The sequence below is a fragment of the Medicago truncatula genome, chromosome 7, assembly GCF_003473485.1.
Source record: "Medicago truncatula cultivar Jemalong A17 chromosome 7, MtrunA17r5.0-ANR, whole genome shotgun sequence".
NCBI lineage: Eukaryota > Viridiplantae > Streptophyta > Magnoliopsida > Fabales > Fabaceae > Medicago > Medicago truncatula.
Genome location: NC_053048.1, coordinates 25,634,064 through 25,654,224, shown reverse-complemented (window position 1 = coordinate 25,654,224; position 20,161 = coordinate 25,634,064). Strand labels below are relative to the sequence as shown.

General features: G+C 32.9%; 3 protein-coding genes and 1 long non-coding RNA gene across 6 annotated transcripts; 1 reads left to right on the top strand and 3 right to left on the bottom strand.

The window, feature by feature from the left end:
- Positions 1-1,507: 1,507 nt before the first annotated feature.
- LOC25498216 (wound-induced basic protein) lies at positions 1,508-4,015 on the top strand. Its single transcript, XM_024769621.2, has 2 exons — positions 1,508-1,702; positions 3,722-4,015. Exons 1-2 carry the CDS (start codon positions 1,632-1,634, stop codon positions 3,792-3,794), a joined length of 144 nt encoding a protein of 47 aa, XP_024625389.1. The 5' UTR covers positions 1,508-1,631; the 3' UTR covers positions 3,795-4,015.
- A 966-nt stretch (positions 4,016-4,981) lies between these two features.
- Positions 4,982-7,003, bottom strand: LOC112416628 (uncharacterized). Its single transcript, XM_024770893.1, has 2 exons — positions 5,978-7,003; positions 4,982-5,095 (listed from the first exon to the last, which is right to left on the bottom strand). Exons 1-2 carry the CDS (start codon positions 7,001-7,003, stop codon positions 4,982-4,984), a joined length of 1,140 nt encoding a protein of 379 aa, XP_024626661.1.
- Positions 7,004-7,830: 827 nt separating this feature from the next.
- On the bottom strand, positions 7,831-16,231 carry LOC25498214 (cytochrome P450 714C2). Of its 2 annotated transcripts, XM_024769359.2 has the most exons (6): positions 16,039-16,231; positions 11,023-11,253; positions 9,882-10,108; positions 9,233-9,474; positions 8,724-9,096; positions 7,831-8,420 (listed from the first exon to the last, which is right to left on the bottom strand). In XM_024769359.2, exons 1-6 carry the CDS (start codon positions 16,070-16,072, stop codon positions 7,995-7,997), a joined length of 1,533 nt encoding a protein of 510 aa, XP_024625127.1. In that variant the 5' UTR covers positions 16,073-16,231; the 3' UTR covers positions 7,831-7,994. The 2 variants fall into 2 exon arrangements, with proteins under 2 accessions (XP_024625127.1, XP_013448551.1); XM_013593097.3 differs by lacking the exon at positions 16,039-16,231 and having other exon boundaries at positions 11,023-11,459.
- A 617-nt stretch (positions 16,232-16,848) lies between these two features.
- Positions 16,849-18,324, bottom strand: LOC25498212 (uncharacterized). Of its 2 annotated transcripts, none has more exons than XR_005643164.1 (2): positions 18,243-18,324; positions 16,849-17,135 (listed from the first exon to the last, which is right to left on the bottom strand). It is a non-coding gene; the product is annotated as an uncharacterized lncRNA (long non-coding RNA). The 2 variants fall into 2 exon arrangements; XR_003006817.2 differs by lacking the exon at positions 18,243-18,324 and adding an exon at positions 17,240-17,381.
- Positions 18,325-20,161: the final 1,837 nt, after the last annotated feature.

Genomic DNA, 20,161 nt, shown 5'->3' with positions numbered 1-20,161 from the left:
TACAATGATAAACATAACCATTATCAACCAAAGACTTCAAGAGATGTTGCATGTCATTCCTCGTACCCCTAATGGACCGCCTATACCTATAAGAAGCATTATAAACGTGTTTGATAGTAGTTGAAGTGGTACGGTTCCTCTTCTTTAAGTTGGTAAGCATTTTCCTCAGAGAAACGTTTGAATCCACCATCTCTTCAAGGTGAACACGTTCATTTGGGTTTAGACGACCGACGATTTTATGACCTTTCAACACATCTGTCCTGTCATGGTTGTGTTTACCATCACCAACTTTGAGGCTCCATTCACCACCAGTCAACAAGTAACCTCTCAGCCGAAACGGACACTCGCAATTAACCGAACCAGCTATCTCGCGCCGACTCTTTCTCTTGTACTCGGTGTATGAACCTCCCCTTTCACATACCAAAGTAACAAATGCGTTTCTTCAATTGCCACCGTTATCGGATTTACCAATAACAGTGGAAAAATCAAGCTTCCTAGCTTTCTCTCTATCCCACTCCAACAAATCATTATGTGTTGCAAACTTGTGTTTAATGGTAAAATATTTTCGTTGGTTGATACAAACAACAACAACTTGAGGTGGTACAACAGGAGGAATATGAGGAGGAGCATCCTCTGCTTTCGAACCACCTAGAGAAATTTCATGTTTTGGTGGTGGTGGTGGGGGATTCTCGGATTTGGCATTACCGGAATCATGCGCATCTTCAAGTAAAAGAAGCGGCAATGCATTAAGAGGTTCAGTCTCAGGTGGATCAACATTTGGGGCATCAACCGGAACAACCACATCTGAAAACAGTGCAGGCATAGTCAGAAAATGACACAGTTTCTGTACTGATGCAGTTCAGATTTCGAACTCCGGAACGCATGAATCCAGTCCGGATTGCATAGTCCTGAAAGGTACAATACAGATCATATGACGTGATCAAAAGAAAATTGCCTAAAAAACTAATGGGGGAAGGTTTATATACACATTACCTTTGCATTCAGTCGAAAATGATGATGTTAACCCCCCTTGATGGCCAGATTGCTGCTCCAAACCATGTTTTCGCCCTAAATGGTGTTTTTGGAGGTGTAGGGAGTGTTTGTGATAAAGGTGGTCTGCTTCAGTTAGGTTCTGGAGAACTATATATAACCTAGCTGTCCGGATTTCGCTTTCCGGAAAAAAAACAACTATTTTTCCTGCTCAATTTAAATGCAGGGTGTGCGAAATTTCTATTATAGAACGTGTACATTGTATCCGAATTATGTTTTCCAAGTATCACAGGCCAGATGAATCAGGGTGATTTGATGATCGTTTCGGATTATAGGATCCGAATTCTGTCCGGATTGTATTATCCAGATAAAGGGTATTTTGGTCAAAATCACAGGGCGCGTGAGAAGGCTGTAGGATGGGAAAAGTAACAGTCTTTTTCTTTAGTCATTGGGGATGGCCCCCAAACACAGAAGCAATATGGGCTTTACAAGCAAGCTGAATCAACTCAGACCCGACCCGTTAATTTCGCATATCATAAATTCTCGAAGCTTTCAGAATCTGTGAAACACAAAAACTAGGGTTTCGTATTTGCAGAATTGCAGTGTAATCTTTCTTTCTCCATCAGAAAAACAAAGAGACGATGATTTACGACGTGAACTCTCCTCTTTTCCGATCCTTCCTCAGCCAGAAGGGTGGCTCCTCCGATAAGAGGTTTTTTCTTCTCTCTTTTTTCTTCATTTTGTTCAATTCCATTATTTTCAAGTTTTCATTTTTAGCATCTTTCTATGATTTTAATGAATACCCATTTACTTATTTGTGCTGTTTTTATGATTTTTTTTTTTTATGTTGGAAATGATAAAATGAGGGAAATTTTTCCCTCAAAAAAAAAAAGAGGGAAATTTGTGTGTTATTGTTACTTAGGGCCTGTTTTGATAAACAACTTATAGAAAAGTGCTTATTATGATAAGAACTTATGTATAAGCTATTTTTATAGCAAAAGATGTTAAATTATTTTTGTATAAGTTGTTTGTATAAGCTATATTGTAGAACTTATGAAAATAAGTTGAAACAAGTTTATGAAAATTGTCATTTGCTGTTTTCATAAGTTCTCCCAAACAATCTCACAAAACTTATGCATGTAGATAAGTGGTGGAAGGCCAATAGGTGTTTTGCAACATATGGTGGCCAGGCTTTATCTAACTAGGTTTGAACTTATGTTTTATAACCAGTTTAAATTTATTAAGCTCATAAATGTACATAGGACGATGCTAACACTGATATGTAGGCATTGATAATAAGTTGGACAATATGGATGTGATTGAAGGTAACCGCTCATGTTGGGTCTTATTCAGGGTCGGAAACTCAGACACGTCTTTATTCTAATGTGTTGGTGCTGCATAGTTTTAATGTTCAAATTGACTTGAACTGAAGTTTATTTTTTTCTTTCTTTTTCATTTTCCTCTTTAAGCCGTCCGACATTGAGAACAGGATTTTGAGGTGGTTTCGAGTTTTTTGATCGAATAAATAGACTTTTGAATCATTGTGCACAATTTCTGTTAGTTAGTTACGAAGGATTTTGAACTATGAAGCACGGACACTCCTCGGATTAGGCGGCGTGTCCCGGTCGTGTCCGACACCGACACTTGTATTTACACTGCATTATGTGATTTTTTAAAATTATTAGCAGTGTCAGTGTCCGTGTCCGCATCCGTGCTTCATAGATTTTGAATATAATGGTTTGTAATTAGACATGATTATTGATTGGAAACTATGGTGTGGTTTGATATTTGTGCACAATCATTTGAGAACGGTAGTTTCGAGTTTTTGATTGAATTACTAGACTTTTGAATCATTGAGCACAATTTCTTTTTGTAAGTTTTTGTGTGCATATAACAAGTTTAGTTAGTTAAGACAGATTTTGAATATAACTGTTTATAATTTTACGCGATTAACCATATGAAATTATGGAATGGTTTGATATTTTTCTTGAAGTTATGGAATTCATTTCCATTGTTGTTTTGAAAATATGGTGTTGGCTTTAGTGTATTGAAGTTATGGAATTCATTCCATTGTCAAAAAGGAGTTGTAAACTTTTTATCACAGATATTATTTGAAATGTGCTGCGTATTTTTTTGCCGTGTTAAGACGCATATATAGTTGTGTATATTTCGTGTTTGTGTATGTGTCTGTATGGGTCATGGTATTGGCATTGCTTGCATAAAATGAATATTATCTATGTTGGTAATGTGGGTCATTTGCATATCATCGAATTATTAAAAGAAATCCTTAGCCCCTCATAGAGGAGTGAAGGTTTAGTCTAAGGTTTAGTCTCGAGAGGATGATTAGTTTTTCTTATTTCAAAATGTTCTACAAAGCTTTTGTATCTGTTATGGTTGTTAGTGGTTATTGGTACCAAAATTGCATGTTTGCAATTTGCATATCATTTTGATATTACCAGAATAATTGGGTTTTTTTGTATGTATAATGACATTATGAAGTAAGTTCTTGTTGAACTTTAACATAGACTGCTTCAACTTTTGCTGAATTGTTTTGCTCTTGTTGAGTGAGATTTTCTATATTGCTTCAACTTCTGCTGCATTGTTTTTCTGTTATTTTCCTGGTTGGTTCCCCTTCACATGGTAGATCATTTGATCAATATATGTTCATGTTGATGTTGATTTTTGAGATTATGTTGTTGGGTTTTAATCAAAATATTGTTTTGTATGTCAGGAAAAACGAGGAGCAGAAGCCAAAAGAACAGAGATTCAAAGCCAACGAGAACAAGCCAGTTATGACAGAGTGATAAACAGCAATGCTCCATTAGAATGAATAGCATGTTAGTTTGTTATTTTACGGGTGCTATGAAATGGAAGATATTTTTGATTGTTTTCTAATATATATGTTGTGGTGACTTTAGAGCTTGTTATTGTAATGGTTTGATTTTGATTATGGTTGCATAAACCTGTGTTGAACATATATTGACTTTATGCAATGAAAGTACCCGATTAGAAGTTTTGCTTGAAATATTTTCATTACCAGGAAGAAGTTATTTGTTACATAACAAGTGAGGATTCGTTTTCGTTTGTATGTGCTTATTTGGTTACATTAACCCGTTAACAGTTTCAGTGGTGGTACGAAAATATAAATTAAAACATGCTTGCTAAGTAAATTCGATTTTAAGTAGAGGAATGTGGTGGTGCTTGTTGGTGATTAAAAAGAAGAGATGTAACATTAATTAGGCCTTCCTGGCCAAAATAATATTCGCTCCGATTTTATTAGCAATTACACTTTATATCTCGTCTATGAAACCTGGTCTATTGAGCTACTTTCACTTCCACTGATTTCTTACAAATTACATCTCCAAATTTACTAATTGAGATGGAAAAAACATCATGGGTTTGGAATTCGGCACAGGTTTGGTGTATCAGAGTTACACATGATAGTGAATCTGCTGTAATGTTGATGCAAGTTTTAATCGGGCTACGAGTACTACTAGCTGCCTGCGTGATGATATGGGTAGGGGCTAGTTTGTTTCTGCTTGCACAGGTTGGTTGCAAACTGTGATCGCTGTACCTGAAGGTGACACTTTGGGTTTATGGGAGGCTTTGAATTGGGTTCATAACTCAGGTTTTCAAGAGATGTAACATTAATTAAGCCTTCCTGGTCGATGCTATCCAGTCTAAGTATGTAGGCATATCTGAGATTAATGTTATTATCTCATAACAACTTTGAAGTTAAGTTTATTCGGCGACAAGCGAATATGGTTGCCCATACTCTTGTTAAGATGGTCATTGCCCATGCTAGTCGTTATGTTTATGATTATGTTTCTCCTTGTACCAACGTTATAAATGATATTAGCTGAGTTTTGTCCTTTCAAAAAAATAAAATAAAATTGTGGAGTGGATGTAGAGGATGAAACCCCCCTTATTTTGACACCTATTTTTGTAGAGAAGCAAAGGAGTGAGTAACTACAAAAAGACTCAGTTACATTTAAGGTACAAGACGCAAATGCTTGTAAGAAAACACAACATAGTCAACATCTTCCATAGGTTCCAAAGAAGGCTGAAAAGACTGCGAGGTTGTGCCAAGGTTAACAGCTTGCATCTTTCAACAGAAACAATAGGAAGAAGTTTGGGAAATTGCATTGACGAGTTTATAGAATATGATTGATATATACTTACTTGCACTGTCAATAATTTAACCATGTTAGCGAGGTTGTCAAGCTCGCGAGTCTACATAGACTCGTGGAGGGTCCGTTGTACACTTGTAAGAGTTTATGGAAAAATAAATGTCTTTGAAAAAACATGTAAAATGTCACATATAAATAACAAACCACTAGTTACCATAACAAAAGAAAAATCAATTTCAAACTCCATGATAAAGTAAAAAAATAAAAATTCAATAATATAGTAAGCAAGGTAACAAATGTAGATAGGTTCATAGTTCATTCCTGCTACTTTAAAAAACAAAAGCAAAGCACACATAAAAAAACAACACATGAAAATAGCAAATGAACAAAATCAACAAGATGAAACGAAATAGAGCACGTATGAAAGAACAACACAAAAAATCATCAAAGGAAAGAGACGACAATAAACGTGTGGTGTGAACGCGAGATAGTGAGAAAAGGTATGTTGTTCTATCGAGTTTTCTAACTTCTAAAAGAAAAGGAAGAGACAAGGTAGGTCTTTTAAACTCCTTTTAAGTTCATTTTTAGTGAAATTGTGTAATTCCAAAGGTGCTTGTGTTTTGTATTTTTTTTTTTATAAACTAAACGGAACTCGTAAACTTGCCTCAAACTCACAGATCTATTTGAGTCTGATCAAGTCTGCCATTAACAAGTCTGAGTGCGAGTCAACTCCTGTTGACCACCTAGCCTTGCAAATTCGTACGAGTGTACAAGTTGACTCACCAGTGTGACAACCATGTATGTTAGTCTATATACATTGTTAAGCCTCTAAGCTTATTTATGGATATATTAATTACCAATTTAAGTACCCTATTAAGGAATAAACAATCATGTATGGGGCTTTCAATAGAGTTAAGTATTTTAGCATAAGAAATAGCGGCTCTAGCTAAGGAGTGAGCTATCATATTCGCTTGCCTTCCGATAAAGTTAACCTCAAAGGTACAATTCAAAGCTAAAATACTCCGAGTACTATTGACATGAACATTAAACTCAGATAAGCCTTCAGTGCTCGCAGGAATTGCATCCACTTGTGAATCACATAGAAACGTCACACTTGATACTCCCATTGTCTGTACCAACCTCATGACAGTCTGAAATGCAACGGCCTCTCCCTCATACACTTGCATCTCAGGCTGCATCCAACCTGTCCAAGCCTTCACAAAGTCACCTTCCCTACCACGAATGCAGCCTCCATAACCTGTTCTGTCACAATTTCGAAAGAAACTATCATCCATGCTACACCGGAAGTCACGCTGCGCTAGTACTTGTCTGTTCCAGTCGCGGCTGTCTGCTGCTACAACATTCTGAGTCGCGTTCTGCACCATCCGCCATTCAGCATGCATCATTTGCACAGCGTTAACAATCTGTCCTGCTCTTGACTGCTTCTGATTCCAAATAAAATAATTCAGGTTCTGCCAAATTCCCCATATAATCATCAACACTCGACTAACAGTGCTCTCTGGCTCACACACACAAACATCCAATAGAACTGCTCCAACCGAATCGAAGCGAGCCAACTGAGACTGTAGAGTTGTAGCCAATCCTGTTACTGTCCAACAATCTGCACTTGTATGGTAATCAAAAAAGACATGCCAATCTGATTCAACATAATTTTCACACAGCTCATAATGTAAAGGGCAGAAAACATGGCATGCATTTAGCCGATCTCGAGTTGGTAAACAACTTCTACAAATCCTCCAAATTAGATTCCACACTTTTGGAGGAACTTGTGCACTCCACGCACTATCCCAATCTCCCTGGGCCTGACACCTCTCTTCCTTCATCGACATACGCATCACATAACAATAACCAGATCTAACCATGTAAATATCATTCTTCTCATTCCAAATCAACACATCTTCATGATCCTCCAAAAGTAATGAAATAGACAGAATGAGTGACTAACATCAGGTGGTAATAGATTATCAGGAGTGAATAGATTACAGATCTTCTGCACATCTCACTTTTTATCTCCTTACATCATCAAGTCGCAACAGCCACATCATAAACCTCATGGAAAAGAATATGACGTGATGACCAATCATATTGCCCGATTTTCATAAATGCCAAATCGACATTTTCAGACTAATGCAGCAAAAATGAGCATACTCATGAGTGACTTTTGGCTACTATTAGCAGCACTATCTTGAATTACCAATTTTCCAGTAACCACACTTTATTCCTTCCTCACCCATCTTATTCTCTCAACATACAGTCCTCTATTCCTTTTCCATTAAATAATCAAGAAAAAGATTACGACTGGACATCTTTGTATCGTTATAATGTTACTAGCCTACTATTCAAATATATATGCATAAGGGACAATGGTATAAATCTATTGAATGAACTGAACATGAGACATGGATAATATTTAATAGGGTCGAAGGAATATATTATTGCCATACAAAGAATGCATACGAGGTATCAACTCAGTGATAAGGGTTTGACCTTGTAACTTGGAGGGACAAAATTCAAATCCCGTCGGAGACAATTGTAAACTGACCATTAGTACCACTTTGTTTAATAATAACTTCCTTTAATTTTTTTGTATGCACAGCTATGCCATTAATATTAAGTCCACAAGGAATATAATATGCTGGTAAGAGTTAGGAAATAATCAATATGATGAAAAAACTCTTAAAAGTGAGAATTCAAAAGAGAGTGCAAATGGTTCATAAGTCATAGGTAGAAATAATGTTCTTATTATCCATTTGAAATAAAATCGACGGTCTGATTTCTCAACCTTTGCAAGAACAATGAAAAAGGAACCCCAATGAACAAGGGGAAAATCATTTTAGTTAAATTGTTGCTCAACTAAATTCTTGTCATATTGAGAACAACTCCATGACCAGGTTCTATCAGCAAACGAAAGGCCGGTGAATGACAGTAACTTGACGAAAGAGAGACGCGAAACTTTGACAGGATGAGCGACAAAAACACCTTCAATTCTATCATGGATAAATGCTGTCCAGGACAGACACGGGAACCGATTCCAAATGGCATATAAGCTTGTGGAATCTTGCAGGCTCCAAGCACACCATTTGCAAATCTTTCAGGATTGAACTCGTGTGCATCGGGCCCCCAGATATCAATGTCTTGTTGCAATATCGCAATTGGAATCTGCATATTAATTCCTTTTGGAACTTTGATACCTTTTAAATTAATATCTTGGAATGATGTTCTGGTGATAAATACTGCTGGTGGATAAAGCCTCAAAGTCTCTTGAATCACCATGGTTAACTGCAAATATTGCAACATTTTTATATAAGATGTTTACTTAAGGCATAAGAATGTTATCGAAGCTTTAAAAAGATGTAGTACAAAATTGATAATTGAGACAAACATATATTGAAAATATTGATAATTGACATGCAAAAATGTTGTATTTGAAATTCTTCTAATACAAGCATATTGTTTAGCTTACACAAAGACAGACGAAATTCAATATACGTCATTCAAGTATCAGAAGTCTATGGTCAAGATGATTAATCTGAAAGGCAATGGATTTTAATATATTTAATGGAAATTTGGTGTAAAACATACCGTTTTCATGGTTCTAAGTATACTTGCATCTGGATTACCATTTCCGCATACTTCAAGCACCTCTGCACGAGCACGATCTTGCCAATCTTGGTATTTAGCTAACAACATTAAGCACCAAGATGATGTAATTGCAGTAGTATCATGTCCCGCAAAGAATATAGTTTTGCAGTTATCTATAATGAATCTGTCTTGTGAGATTGAATTTGAAAAGAAGCCATCACTGCCCTCACAATTTTTTGCACCCTCAAGTATCATTTGCAAGAGATCTTGTTCATGACCTTCCTCTTGGCGTTGTTTTACGAGCTTGGATATATTTGAGTTTATCTCTTTCTCTAATCTCCATATCTGTCTATTGCTTTTGTTTGGTAAGTATCTAAAACATATCATGGTACCATTTTCCACATTAGTATCATCATTAACAAGAACAAGAAATATATTAAAATGGAAAAACAGTACACTATATTGCTCACGATTTATCGGTACGAAAGTCTTTCAATGATCATGCATACCTAAAGCCCGGAATTCCAACATATATCTTGGAGAGGAGTTTTATAAGATCTCTAAGCTTTGTGAATATTTCTTTTCCTTCGACATAATTGCTCCCAAAACTAACTCTAGCAATTATGTCAGCTGACAAGCTTCGCAGATCTTCATCAACTTTAATCTCTGAAACTACTCCATCTCTTTCTATTCTACTCTCCCAAGATCTTATCAGTATGTTTGTGGAGTAAATTACTCGATCAACCATTGCCTTCAACATGATTTACATAAACAGAAAATTATTACAATGATATTTTAATCAACATTTATAAGCACTTAGTTGTATGTGACAGCAATACCATTAGTGTTGTCAATTGCAAATCGTGAAAAAAAAAAGGGTTTTGTGCAAATTCCACTATGTTTTAGTGCTCGCTATTTGACAAAACTTTGTACTAAATAGCGTATTGCAGGACAACGACAAATTGTTCAAGTTCCACTATGCCATACCGAAATACTACTGCCATAGCCGCTATTTGACAATACTTAAGTGAATACCATTACCTCTGCATACATGCCTATCATTAGCTCCTTCTAAATCTACCAACATATATATTCTTTTATCTTCTATGCAATACATAATTTCTACGGAGCAGAGTATTGTGGTGTATTGCCGCTTACCTTCACCTTGTCTAGGTACAATTCAGGCGCGATTATCTTCCTCTGATGAGACCAAATCAGACCACTTGATGATACTATACCTTGGCCAAGGAGTGGACCCATATCTCTGGAAAGATAAGAAGGTTTCCCTAGATTGAAAGAGGTGTTTAAGAGGATTTCCTTCACCATTTCCACATCTGTCACCAATAACCATTGTATACTCCCAGTAGAGTACAAGAATGTGGGACCTACATGTATCAAATCAAAGTTCTCAACTTCAAAATAATAGAATTAAAATCAAGTGGAAGATATTACAAAGGATCATAAGGAAAGATTGCAAAAAGAATTGACAATCATATACTTACAATTAGGCAATTAGATCACAGCTACCTATGTCAGGAAGTGTTTTTTTTTTTTTTTTTGACAAACAAAGTGAAAATTATAAAACATTGACACGGACACTCTCAGATTAGCCGTATTCCGGTGTCAGATATGTGTCATCTCTGACACCAACAAGACACCGACACATATAATTATAATGAATTATGTGATTTTCTCAAATTATTAGCGGTGTCGGCGTGTTGGTGTCCGTGTCGTGTCTGGTATCCGTGCTTAATAGATAGAAGACTATAAACACACACAAGCACTTTGACCCTCATTCTGTCATCCAATTGCAACAATTTAAAGAATTTTCATGTCTTTTAGCTAAATATCTTTTATATGGTACAAACCCTCTTCCATATTTCTGAAGGATTGACTATTCCTTCCTGATGATATTTTTGACTTTTGTGTTCTTGCTTTGATTTTCCATATCACAAACTGATTCAGTATTAGAACCAATGCAAGAACTTTAAAATCAAAACCTTGTGCAAACAATACCTTTCAGAACAACTGTAACCTAACCATTTCACAATTTGGCAGAACCTGATAAAGTGTCTACTACATAACATTTCTACAACTTCACTACTAACAACATAAAGTGCCTTCTCAATTTTCACAAACCATCCATTTTAATTTTAGTTTCTTAAAATTTAATCAAAACCAAACAAACAAACACCAAAAGGAAAAAAAAAAACCAAAACCAAACATGGAACATAAAAAGATAGTGATCAATGATTGTTTTCTCAGAAAATAAAATATAATCAAGGAGAAAGTAGTTTACCATATTGTTTTCTCCACTTGTGAATATGAGGAAAAACAGTTGAAGTCCAACTATGAGATATAGAAGCACAAACATCTTCATCTTCATGTTCTTGTTTGATTTGTTTGACTTGTGTTTGTTGTTGGAGTAAAAGTGTCTTCATCTCTTTAATATTACCAAAGTAAAAATCAGGAGAAGGTCCATGAATACCCTGTCTATGAAGCTTTGCTCTTAATGATCTTAGTCTCAAAACTAAAACATGTAAAAAATGGATCAGTGCCACCAAAACTGCTACAAGAGCAACCATAACTTCAACAACTATGCTCATTCTCAAACACTTGTTTCTTCCACTCTCTTCTTTGATTTGTATAAGAAAACGTTCCAAACTCCTCAAACAGTACTCAATAGTCTTATACTTTTAATTATTAAAGAAACTAATCATAAATGTTTTTTTTTAATATAATAATTACATTCCATTCTCCAACATTTTCTTCATCCAATCCCTATTGACTAGTATTTATTTGTTTCTCGGTACATTCAATGAACATAATAATATAAATTGATTCCTTAAGAAAAATTTCCTTACATTCAATCAAGGCCTTAAATATGAATTTGATCCTTACAATTAGGGGTGGTTTAAAAATTGGTTCATGTAATCGCTAATCCTTGCAAACTAGCTTTGCAATCATTAATTATTTAAAATTTCATCATTTGACCAATTTAATCACTGCCACGTCACTAATTTGATGACGTGGCAATCACTGCCACACATGAAATTCCAATTTTGCCCTTAAGAAGAGGACAAAATATTGAAGAAAGAATTGGAAACCCAGGGATAAAATTGGAATTTCATGTGGCGTGGCAATGATTAAGTGGGGAGAGGGACAAAATTTTAAATGATTAAACAATGCAAGGGTAAATTGCCAGAATTAACGATTACAGGGACCAATTTTTAAACGACCCCTAATTTCAAGGATCAAATACATATTTAAGCCTTCAATCAATTATATTTTATACTTTTCAATAAATAATTTTTATTGTTTTCTTCTTCTTATTATTATTATTATTATTATTATTATTAAATAAGATTTAGTCAAACAAATTATTTTGTCCTACATTTACTTTGCTATTAAAATAATTAAATAGTAAAATGTCAATAAATTTAAGGGTTAAATATGTTTTTGATTCCTATAAATATATCAACTTTTCGTTTTAGTCCCTCTAAAATTTTCCTTTAGTTTTTAGTCCCTATAAAATTTTCAATCATTATTTTTTGGTTCCTATTTGAAGTCAATTTTTTTATTTTTTAATGAAATTTTGCAGAAATGTGTAGAATATTGCACACTGTAAAAAAATAAATTTAACAAAACATAAATTAATTTTGAATTTTTAACTGTAAAAAATATAAAATCATATTTAATTCATGTTTTGTTAAAAAATTCTAATTTGTTTTGGAGAGATTCTTATAATATTATAAATTTTATTCAAAAATAGAAACTCTACATATGAGTTTACTTTAAAGGAGGGACCAAAAGTGAAGATGGAAAACTTTTGGGCGACTAAAAGTTGAAGAATTTTTTTTAAAGGGATTAAAACGAAAAGTTGACATAGTTATAAGGACCAAAAACATATTTAACGCTAAATTCAAACATGATTAATATATAAATTGTTATGAATATATCAATTAGTGGATTGTAATGTGATTATTCATTTACCTATTTGTGTCCAATAAACAGGATCTATATTACAATATAAAGACACACTTGTGAAGAAATACAATATACTTGTTATCTCTTTATCCCTTTCATTGTATTTTTCTATAATATTCAATATAAAATTTCTTAATTATCTTAGAGGCTATATTCTAAGAATTTTTCTTCGTCTAATTTCTTTGCACCGATTAGTTTAATTTGATCATGATATCATGTTATTTTTTTATTTCATATTTATTTTTGTGTTTGTTTGATTCAATTACATAGATTGAGTATGATAACGAGTATGATCTAGTCATAAACAAGAGCAGAAGATTAATCACAATTGTTACAATAAAAAGTGTTAAAGAAGCTAAAGAAGCAAAGAAAGTTTCACCAGAAGAGATCCAACAAGTCAGCTTCATGGATGAAGTTTCAGTCAAATTCAAAGACAAGAACACTTTCAGAAGAAGGGACAGGGTTATGATCAAATCCCATGAACTTTTCTATCCACCTACTCTCATGCATAAGGCTTGGTATGTGCCTTTCGAAATAAACCGCATATGCAAGAACAATCGTGTTGAGATCAAAGACCACACTAGGTGGATGACAAAGGTCCCAATTGAGGAAGTCATGCACGTGCGAGACTATATTACATGTCTAAGTAGTTGGAGGGAAAAACCGTCTGCTCCAGGATCTGAGTTTAACACTTAGACATATATGTCAGGCTCAGGAAGCTAACCACACACTGAGTAGGAGGCAATCTATTTCGACAAGTTAATGACTCAAAAGAAGCGTCGAATAGGAGGCAACCTATTGACCGTCGGGACTCAGACGTTAAACAAGCGCTGAATGGGAGGCAACTCATTATTTTTATTTTCCGCATTTTTATGTTGGCTAAGCTGAGATGATCTGACTAATCATTTTCTTTTCTTTTTCTGTTGCTTTTTCTTTCAAGTATTATCTAATAAAAATTTATTTCTTTTGCATTTACATATACGAACTTTCCTTTTATGCTTAATTTTTTTTTAGTCTTAGGTGTTCATTTAAAGCATTTTAGACTGATGCTAGTTTACCCTTACATTCAAGAGCACGATACTTTATGGGGCTTGCTAGTGAAGGTACTTATATGATAACCTTCTCTTTTCCGAATATCATAACCGGTGAGATTCAGAGCCAAATATTTCCATATCCATTCTAGGTTGTTAGATATTTAAATATTCCAATACATATTATGAGTGTTCCATATGAATGCTATTTTTGCTTGAATTTGCGGCCGTTCTTTACGAACGATCAGTTAGGTTATATTACACACGAGACAATTTTTCTTTGGTACCTAGAGCCTTTCAAGCCACCCTATTATATTCTTATTGTCTTTTGTGAAACCACTTGAGCCTCTAGACGAAAATTTCTTTTCATTATTAGCGACGAATCATGTCACATTCCTACACTTTAAATGCACCCTGCTTGATTTCACTTGCAGTTAGATAGGTATTATTATGACTGCACATGCTTTGAAACTAAGTTTGGGGTTGACCTTTGGAATTAGCAACATTTTAAGTTTGGGGTGGGGTAATAGAACACTTTTGTCAGAAAAAAATGAAAAAATGTAGATGAACATGGATCTACACAAAAAAAAAAAATCAAGAGCCATAAAAATGGTCTCTTAAAAAAAAGTATATTTATGTCAAAATAAAAGAAAGACAAATAAGTTCTACTATTTTACCCATCTTGTTTGAATCAAGGAAGGAAGGATGACAATACATTAATGTTTAGTAGGAATCCCTAGGTTAGTGAACTAACTCCAAGTTCTTTTATTAGCATGTTTTCCCAAAATAAATCCACCCTTAACTTAAGCCAAGTTATAACCCTCAAAGTCCTCCAAGTGTGTTAATAACTTTAACTTGACTATCTGTTAAGAATTGTTTCAAATTGGTAGCAAGATACATTCATGTGACGACTGGAGTAGGCAAATATTGTGACCAGCCCTACTGTCTTTAGGAGATACATATGTGTACCATAGAAAAGAGTATGGTTGTCAATATAGGTTACTTTCACTAAATCGGGCCCGCTTGAATGTTCTGTGGTAATATAGTTGCTGCTATGCTATAAGTATGTTGAATGATTCCTAAGCACAACTCCCGGAAAGGTATGTTTTTCCTGATAAAAATGCAAAGAATAAATTATGTTTTTCTTTCGTTACTTCAAGACAAGCAACAGTCTAAGTTTGGGGTTGTGATGACAGGTCATCTTATGTTATTCTTAACATGTTTTTCTGTTATTTTCAGTAGGATTTAGCAGCAAAAAGGTGGACTATTAGAACGATTGCCTATGTTTTCCATATAGAAAACATTACAAAAGTCCCAAAATCATAGTCAGGTTTTCTAATACTCCTTTTTTTTTTGCTGCTAAAGCCTAATAAAAATTACTGAAAAACATGCTAAGAATAACGTAAGATGATCTGTCATCACAACCCCAAACATAGACTGTTGCTTGTTCTCAAGTAACGAAAGAAAAACATAATTTATTCTTTGCACTTTTTTCCATGAAAAACATACCTTCTAAGGAGTTGTGCTTAGGAATCATTCATCACATTTATAGCAGAGCAACAACTAACTTATCATTATACATTCAAACGGGCCCGACTTGGTGAAAGTAACCTATATTCTCAGCCATACTCTTTTCTATGATACACGTATGTCCTAAAGCCATGATGAAATTCTCACAATCAAACAAGATAGCACTACACTATCTTTAGCAAGAATTTTCACCAAACACTGAGGAAAATCTTACAAGAAATGGTTGAAGAAAATATTGTATGGTTCTATCATATAACTTATCATTTTCAAATGAATATAACTTAATGCTCAAAAAACTTTTTGGATATGAAAATATAATTAAGGTTTCATAAAATTGAAGTTTGAAAGTTTAAGTGCGAAAGTGATATTTGATCTTACATTTCTTGAATATGAAAGTTGGTTTATGTTGTATTGATCTGAAACATATTTATAGAGGATTTAGAAAACGTGCATGAAGCAAGGCATCCATTAAAAGAGACTCGACAATCAAAATGAACATGTTTGAAATAACACTGTTTCATAAAATTGACTTTCAGCATGTGGTAATCAATTACCATGTTCCAACGTTCAAAAAATTTGAAATCAACACTTGGTAATCGATTATATGATGTCAAAAAGTCAATTTTACAACATCTTTCAAAGGCTGCTTCATACGAACTCTTATATTTAACTTACCAAATGAATTGTGATTAAGTTCAAATGAATTTTTGAGCATTCAAAGTTATATAGACGTTGAAAGTAATAAATGAAACACAAAGACCACTTACAATGATTCACACTAGATAATATAAAAGTATTCATCTTCCTCTTATCTTCATCTTATGCCTCCATAGTTTCTCTTCTTTTGTGATGTGAGTTTGTTATCATCAAAACCAAATCAAGTCTAATAAAGAAATATTATTCACAACTAGTTATTTTAATGTTGCCTTAATCAACATTTCTATTTCATAATTTGTAACTACATATGTGTCGACAGATTATAACAATGAGTAAGGCATGTTTCTTCTCATTTATTTCTAAGTCCACATGTCTTACCTTGCACCTTTCATGCACCATAAGGTTTTTAAAATATATTTTTTATTAGTTTAAGTGACACTAATTTCCGTTTTACAATTGTACCCAACACAACAATACAAATTTACCATATTAGCTAGAGCCTCAAGTTTAAACCTTAATGATATTTTATTTTTTTTAACAAGAAAATAGTGCAAAAACATCATGTGATATAGATTGACATTTCAACTATGTTTGCGCCTCAACCATATAACCTATCTTTTAAAACACCTTGAAATTTATTGAAAAGGTAGAAAAGAACAAATAAAATAAATTTGTCTTATAAACACCTTCACAATTATTTTAATAGATTTTTATATTTTTATGGTGACTTTCTTATTTTTCATATGTTCTAAAGGAGAACAAAGCATTTGATATTATTAGAAAAATTAAAATGAAAGATAAATGTGAATTGAAGTGTTATGAAAATCATAAGTGTAAAAATTTATGACATAAATATAAAATGATAGTCACAGAAGTAACATAAACCATTTACCAACTTAACTATTTAAGATACTCCAAAATTAATAAAGAAGAAGACAATATAATCTTTAATTTCTAATTACTTACTTAATTTATTACAATGTACAAAATTATGACTATGGTCCATTAAAATAAAAAATGAAAAAAAAATACAAACTATCGGGTGTCATCTCTCAAATACATGTACACAAACCTACCGGCTCTCCACTTGGCTTCCAAATCCCTCCAACTAGACGACAAAGTGGTTTTGTAGAACGCGGTTGTATAGAATACGGGCAAAAATACCCTATACAATCATAATCGTGAGAACATATACGAATAGTACGTGCTGTAATAAAAAAAAAAAGTAGAGTAAATGATTTTGGTAAAATGAGATGAAATATAATATAGAAAGTAACTAAAAAAACATGTGTAGGATACAAAATGACATACCATCAACATTCATTGCACCAAAAAACAGAGAAATAAAGATAATCATAACATAAACAAACTTAACAATTTCAACCATATTTTCTTCCCTATGCATGTAAGAGATAAAATATGGTTTTATGACTTTATGACTTATAAAGCTCATTCTTACCTTAAATATGGTAAATCATTCAAGAGTTGATAAAAATATAAAAAAACTTCCTAAATTAATAATCATTATTAAACATCTCTTTAGCACGTTATGAGTTGTGTTTGTTCTCTAAGCACCCTTAATAACGAGGTCACATAAAGAAACTTATCAATTATAAGAATTCATTATTACTTAATAAAATTTCCGTCATTCAATATAACCTTTCATGATAGAAAGGGAAAATCACAAAAAAGAAGAGAAAAAAAAAAGGATTTCATGTGAACTTTGAACCAAATCAAAGGTATAACTAATATATATATATTGTCCTTTGTTTTTATAATGATTACAATCTATTAACAATATCAATAAATATAATGTTTAGTGTTGGATCTTGAACAAGCTAAAAAGTATGTTTCAATGCATTTAATGGAAATACAGACTTGATCAAAGATTGGGTATGGATTTGTTCAAATCTTATAGATCTCTCATAGATTTTACAGTTTTTATACACATTATCTTTGCACACAATGAACAACAAATAGTTTTAATAAAAAAGATTAGAGCTAGGCTTTAAAGCTGATGGAGGAGGAAAAAACCCTTCATAAAACTAAAAAGTTTATTATGTTACTCTTGAGTACCTTGGCGTGTTATTAGTAATTTTTGAACACTTATAATTAGATTTGTCTTAAGTACATTAAAGTGTTGTGTGTCTTTTAGTAACCTTAGGAAAAAGGTAACATAAAAAAATTAACTAATCATAAGAACTCTTTCTTATCATATGTATTTTGCATCGATGATACAAAATGACGTCCCATCAACATTCATTGCAACAAAAAAGAGAGAAATAAAGATAATCATAACATAAACAAACTTAACTTTTCAGCCATACTTTCTTCCATATGCATGTAAGAAATAGAATATGGTTTTATCACTTTATGACTTATAAAGCTAATTCTCACCTTAAAAACTGTAAATAATTCAAGAGCCGATGGAGATGTAAAAAACCTTCATAAATTAATAATCATTATTAAACATCTCTTTAATATATTAATGAGTTGTAACATCTCTTTAGTACATTAATGAGTTGTGTTTGTCTTTTTAACACCCTTAGTAAATATGTCACATAAAAAAACTTATCAATCATAAAAATTCATTATTATTCAATAAACTTTGATGATAGAGAGGAAAATCACTAAAAAGTATAAAATAAAAAAAGGATTTCATGTGAACTTTAAGCCAAATCAGAGCTATAACTACTATATACTTCCTCCATTGTTAATTATAATCAAATTTTGATTTTCTAGGTTCATTCAATTAACGATGTATGTGGTCTATATTATAGACCACATACATTTTTAATGGAATAAATCTAAAAAGTCAAAATTTGCTTATATTTGACAACTGATAGAGTATATTTGTGTTGTCCTTTATGTTTATAATATTTATTTGAATCTATGAACAATATCAATAAATATAATGTTTAGTGTTGGATCTTGAACAAGCTAACAAATATATTTTAATGCATATACAAACTTAATCAATGATGGAGTATGGATTTGTTCAAATCTTATAGATTTTACAATTTTTATGCACATTATCTTTGCACTCAATGAACAGTTTTAATAAAAAAAACATTTAAGGCTAGGCTTTAGAGCTGATGGAGGAGTAAAAAAAACCTTCAAGAAAACCAAAATTTTTATTACCTATCTCTTAAGTACTTGAGTGAGTTGTGTTAGTATTTTTTAAAAACTTATAATTAATTATGTCTTAAATACATTAAAGTGTTGTGTGTCTTTGCAGTAAACTTTGTAAAAAGGTAATATAAAAAAATGACCAATCATATGAACTCTTTCTTATCATATGTATTTTGCATTGATGATACAAAATGGCTTACCGTCAACATTCAATGCAACAACAAATAGAGAAATGAAGATCATGGCAAATAGAGTAAGGGACTTGTGAAAAATGATATAAGTCTTGTTGTCTTTATTCAACTGCTAAGGTCCTTATATATGAGAGAACAAGAGAGCGGTTGTTGAAGAAGTTATAGCACATCAAATTGCCTCAAATAGATAATGTCGTTGAGTAGTCATTTGAAATTACTTTGCTTCTAATAAAATGACTTGTTATATTTTCTTTGTCATTGAATTTCTTTGTTTGTTTCTGCACTTGTGGTGTCTCCCAAAACACTAAATATTTTAAGGTGGAAAAACTTAGTGCAAGTATACACTGTCTAAGTTGTAGTATAAAAAAATGTCAATCATGTAACTCTCTCAAACCCCAATACGATATTTAATAATAAATCAACAGATAATCACAAAGGTTCAAGGTGCTACTTCATCATAAATCCAAAATAGTCATAAATCATTATAATCATAAAACAGTCGCAGCGGAGTCACAACATAAAGTTATCATCTCAACATCTCATACTACATCATCCAGATAACTCTAAGCTCCTCTAAAACATAAAAATCCAAAAGTAAAGATAAATAGTCTCCCAAACACCCTAATCATAGTACAACCACTAAGACTCCAAAAACAAAAGCAAAGAAGGAGGATAGGCCTCAAGTCCTCCTCCGGTACTCACGTCGATCAAGCGACCAAATTGCCACTAGAGGGTAAGATCAACATTCACATAAAAAGATATGAATAAAAGCATAGTATTTAGGAATTTAAAACATCGCATATGGATATACATATTCATTTCCTAAACTATCATCATTACATTCATACTTAGTCAATCAACAAACATATTAAATCTCATATCATAAACACATGATATAAAAAGTAATTGC

Bases quoted from the DNA above. Each gene is read 5' to 3' on its own strand.
- LOC25498216 (XM_024769621.2), top strand. From the start codon at position 1,632: ATGATTTACGACGTGAACTCTCCTCTTTTCCGATCCTTCCTCAGCCAG. The intron at 1,703-3,721 runs GTTTTTTCTTCT...TTTGTATGTCAG, and splicing joins GGTGGCTCCTCCGATAAGAG to GAAAAACGAGGAGCAGAAGC.
- LOC25498214 (XM_013593097.3), bottom strand. From the start codon at position 11,329: ATGAGCATAGTTGTTGAAGTTATGGTTGCTCTTGTAGCAGTTTTGGTG. The intron at 10,109-11,022 runs GTAAACTACTTT...TGATACATGTAG, and splicing joins CAAGTGGAGAAAACAATATG to GTCCCACATTCTTGTACTCT. The intron at 9,097-9,232 runs GTATGCATGATC...GATATGTTTTAG, and splicing joins GTTGGAATTCCGGGCTTTAG to ATACTTACCAAACAAAAGCA.
- LOC112416628 (XM_024770893.1), bottom strand. From the start codon at position 7,003: ATGGTTAGATCTGGTTATTGTTATGTGATGCGTATGTCGATGAAGGAA. The intron at 5,096-5,977 runs GTAATTAATATA...TTCTGTTGAAAG, and splicing joins TTAATAGGGTACTTAAATTG to ATGCAAGCTGTTAACCTTGG.